The sequence below is a fragment of the Castanea sativa genome, chromosome 6 (genome assembly GCF_040712315.1).
Source record: "Castanea sativa cultivar Marrone di Chiusa Pesio chromosome 6, ASM4071231v1".
Classification (NCBI taxonomy): domain Eukaryota; kingdom Viridiplantae; phylum Streptophyta; class Magnoliopsida; order Fagales; family Fagaceae; genus Castanea; species Castanea sativa.
The window spans coordinates 44,638,768-44,642,875 of record NC_134018.1 but is presented as its reverse complement, the minus strand read 5'-3'; the positions used below and the strand labels follow the sequence as shown (position 1 = coordinate 44,642,875).

Sequence of the window (4,108 nt, the reverse complement as noted above, 5' to 3'; positions counted from 1 at the left end):
TGAAGTGATCTATCTTTTTTTTTTTTAAATCTTTTTCTTTTTATATGGTACTTTACTTTTCATGTGACAATAGAACCATCATTTGCGAGAAAAAAAATTGAACCACCAACCGTGACAAAAGACAGTGACATGTGATAACTGCACAATTTGAAGATAGTATCATCAAATGTTAGAAAAAAATATGAGTACAACCGAATGTGGCAAAAGTATAGTCATATATGACGTTGGTACTACTTAATGTAATAATAGAATCATCAAATGTGAGAAAAAAATAAAGGAATTATCGAATGTGACAAAAATATAGTTATATGTGATGTTGGTACTGCCTAAATTACAATGTGACGATAGAATTGTCAAATATGATTAAAAATTAAAGTACCACTGAATGTGAAAAAAGTACGGTCAAATTAGATGTTAATACTGTCCAATGTGATATTGGAACCATTAAATGTAAGGAAAAAAAAGGAATTACCGAATATGACAAAAGTACAGTCACATATGATGTTGGTACTGCACAATTTGAGGATGATATTATCAAATGTGAGAAAAAAAATATGAGTACAACTGAATGTGGCAAAAGTACGGTCAAATGTGATGTTAGTACTGCCCAATGTGATAATGGAACCATCAAATGTGAGAAAAAAAAAGGAAACCATATTGTGATAAAAGTACAGTCACATGTGATATTGGTACTGCCCAATGTGATAATGGAACTGTTAAATGCGAGAAAAAAAATTAAAGTGCCACCGAATGTGAGAAAAGTATGATAAAATGTGATGTTAGTACTATCTAATGTGACAATAGAACCATCAAATTTGAGAAAAAAATAAGGAAACCACCAAATGTGACAAAAGTATAGTCATATGTGATATTAGTACTGCACAATGTGAGAATGATATCATTAAATATGAGAAAAAATACGGGAACCACCGAATGTGACAAAAGTACAGTAACATGTGATGTTAGTATTAATATTATACAATGTGAGGATAGTACCATCTATTGTGATGTTTTGGTAACCTGATATAGTAGGTTGCCTACTAATGGATACCTTACCCCAAAAAAAAGGAGTATGGTAGAATTACCCTCTAAATTGATAGTAAAATGAGAAGAGCATATATGTAGCCATTGCAATAAAGCTTGTGTGCATATAAAATTTATGAGAACTTAAAATTTCTTTTACATTCCCACTTGATCACAAAAAATACAAAAGGCAATCTCATCAAGTGTTTTTTTTTCCTACTAACATGGTCAATAATGCCATGGTACATTCCATACGAAAAGCCAAAAATCACAATCACATAATATTCTATGCCTAAAACAAACTTTCCAAATTATTTATTCTCGATCCCAGTAAGATAATTAAAGACCCTTCTTAGTTCACCTTCCTACAGTTCTTTCTTACTTCTCCATTTGATCCAGTGAGTGGACTGATATCTCCCATCTTGATCATTGCTGCAGCAAAATCAGAATTGAAAGTACTCTCACTGTTGCTATAGGTACGCACTATTGAATCAGTGGATCCACCATTGAATAGTTGCTGGTCAGAGTGGAGAAGTCCTCTGTTTTGGAGCAAGTTCTTGTAGTAGTTGTTCTCAAATTTTGTGGGGGTTTGAATATCAAGAGGTGCCAAATTGTTGTCCCCTGAGCCACTGGTTCTTGGACAGTTTGATCGCCTTGTGTTAGCAAATGAACTGTCTATGTTGGTCTCGTTGTATATGCGAGCTCTGAAGGATGTACACCTTGCTTGTCCAATTGTGTGTGAGCCTAGTACAATAAACCCACAATTTGTTTTAATTTCACAATTGCTTATATAATTTTATCTTTAATAAACTATTCACGGAACGTTGACTTATGTTATGTTCTTAGAATTTGTGCAATTGCAGTATAGAATGAGTCAAAAACAAATAAAGAAGAATTTGTAAGAATTCTAAGACAAGGGAATAGATAGAGACGAAATTGTAGACCTGCTAAAGCGACCATGTCCCTAGTGGAAAGTCCCAAATTGTTAAATCTAGAAATGAGTTGGCTTAGGTTAGAAGTTGGAGGAGGAATGCCATTATTGGCAGCAGCCTGGCTCGTAGTCCTAGCATCTCTTCTTCCAAGTTTTACATTCCAACTGGGTCCTCCAAGCTGCAAAGTTAGGTGCACAAAAACAGAAAAACATGTTAATTAATTTCAATGAATGTGTTGGTCCCTAAATAGCCAGCCTAGACTCAAAACATTCCTTGATTGATGCTAGGAGCACAATGGTTTTCTTAACCTTTTTTTTTTGTGACTGATAACATAATTTGTTATAATTGGAGTAATATTAATTATTTTTATTTAGATCTTTTGCGTTAATAAACTCATTCAACATGCAATTTTAAGGAAAAGGAGAAGAACTTACAATGGCAACAGAGTCTCGAGAAGCAACGGCCAATATATCAGCACATGAGACCACACCGGGGCACGCCTTCTCCACTGCCGACTTGATATTGTCAACTACATCGAAGCCTCTGGCAGAGTTTTTATTTGGGACAGCATTCTTCTCTCCTGTGAAGCTGGATGTGTCATCGAGGAGAATTGACCCATCACATCCCTATCCATCATTTTACATACAGATAATTAGTTACGTGAGGTCCAAAAGTTCCCCTAGCCATGTTAAACCAAGAAATAGAAAGAAAAAGGCCTAATAGGTTAATGGTAGTTAACACTGGGTCCCAACAATATTGTCGCAAACAGCAATTTTGCAACATAAGTCAAACTGATATTTTCGACATTCTTTGTTTTTGAAAGAATGCTTCTAGTACCACATAAAATGACACAACAAATATCACAACTTACACATATGGTGAGTTGTGGTTAGTAGAGGGGTGGTGGTGGGCCCATTTGTTGTGCCACTTATGTGACACAAGACTTATTTTTTTTGAAAACCCAACAAATTGAGAAGAGAGAAAAAAAAGAAGCAGTCATGCATCAATGTGGATAAATTAACAAAAAGAATAGTAGCTAAAACAATAATGAGTGTACTGGGAAGAACTCATTGTCATTAAAGGAAATTTGTAACTCTAATAACCATGTGACCACTGATAAAAACTATTTACATATGCTTTTAGTTTTAATCATATGAACTATTTAGTAAATATATGATTTGTTTAAATAATATATTTAGAAGTTTTTATTAATCAGTAATGGATTGAAGGTGATTTTTCCAAATTTATTTAAAAGAAATTAAACATTGTCCTTTCATTAGTTTGTTACTTAAAAATAAGTTAGTAAAATGATGTGTGTGTGTGTGTGTGTATATATATATATATATATATATAAGACTTAAAAAAATTATATATAAACCAAATAAATAGATTAAGCAAAAAATGAGAACCATATTAAGCTCATGCAAACAAGCTAGTAGCATAGGCCACTTCAAATATTAGGCTGTGTTTGTGAATAAAGACTGGGGGAAAAATTTTCAGTGTAATTACATTGACAAAGCAATCATGGAAGAACAAGCGCAGGAGAGAGGCACCCATTCGGGCTTCCTTTGATATGGCAGATTGCACGGTGGATTTCACAGTGGAAAAGAGTTTTGGGCAAGAACTAGAATAAAAATTAGTTGAAAGTTGAGCGTTGACACTCCCCAAGAGGAGAGCCATACTAACTATGGCTATGAAAGAAGAAGAAGTAGCCATTGATAACAACAGTTTTGATGTGATGCTAACGAATTGTGTGTATGTTGTGATATCCAAATGTCACGAAACTGGTCTTTATAAAGAGCTTCTCACGGTGATTAGCGTCGGTTACTCAATTGGTAGCTCACCTAACACGTAGACTCTTTAATGCATGGGGATTTTTACGTGTGGATTCTAGAATGGGAACGACAATTCAATTAAAGATAAAAAGAGTGAGAACGCTGTTTTTTTTACTTTGAAAAGGTGTAGCAAAGACTTGTGAATTGTAAATGCGGTGGGGTACAAATGTACAATTATTTGTCCAAAGTTTTTAAGTGAATGTGGAACCATTTGTCAAAACTTGGGGTCCCATTAGAGATTATTATAATCTTGTATGATTTGATTCTGATCTAGATAACTAAGGGAAATTACGCTTGTAACCTTGTTAATGAAGTAAA

The 4,108-nt window shown here is 34.0% G+C and overlaps 1 protein-coding gene across 1 annotated transcript; it reads right to left on the bottom strand.

The window, feature by feature from the left end:
• Nucleotides 1-1,156: 1,156 nt before the first annotated feature.
• Nucleotides 1,157-3,861, bottom strand: LOC142640688 (peroxidase P7). The gene is made up of 4 exons (XM_075814893.1): nucleotides 3,465-3,861; nucleotides 2,390-2,581; nucleotides 1,968-2,133; nucleotides 1,157-1,767 (listed from the first exon to the last, which is right to left on the bottom strand). The coding sequence occupies exons 1-4, from the start codon at nucleotides 3,669-3,671 to the stop codon at nucleotides 1,376-1,378; spliced, it is 957 nt and encodes a 318-aa protein (XP_075671008.1). The 5' UTR covers nucleotides 3,672-3,861; the 3' UTR covers nucleotides 1,157-1,375.
• Nucleotides 3,862-4,108: the final 247 nt, after the last annotated feature.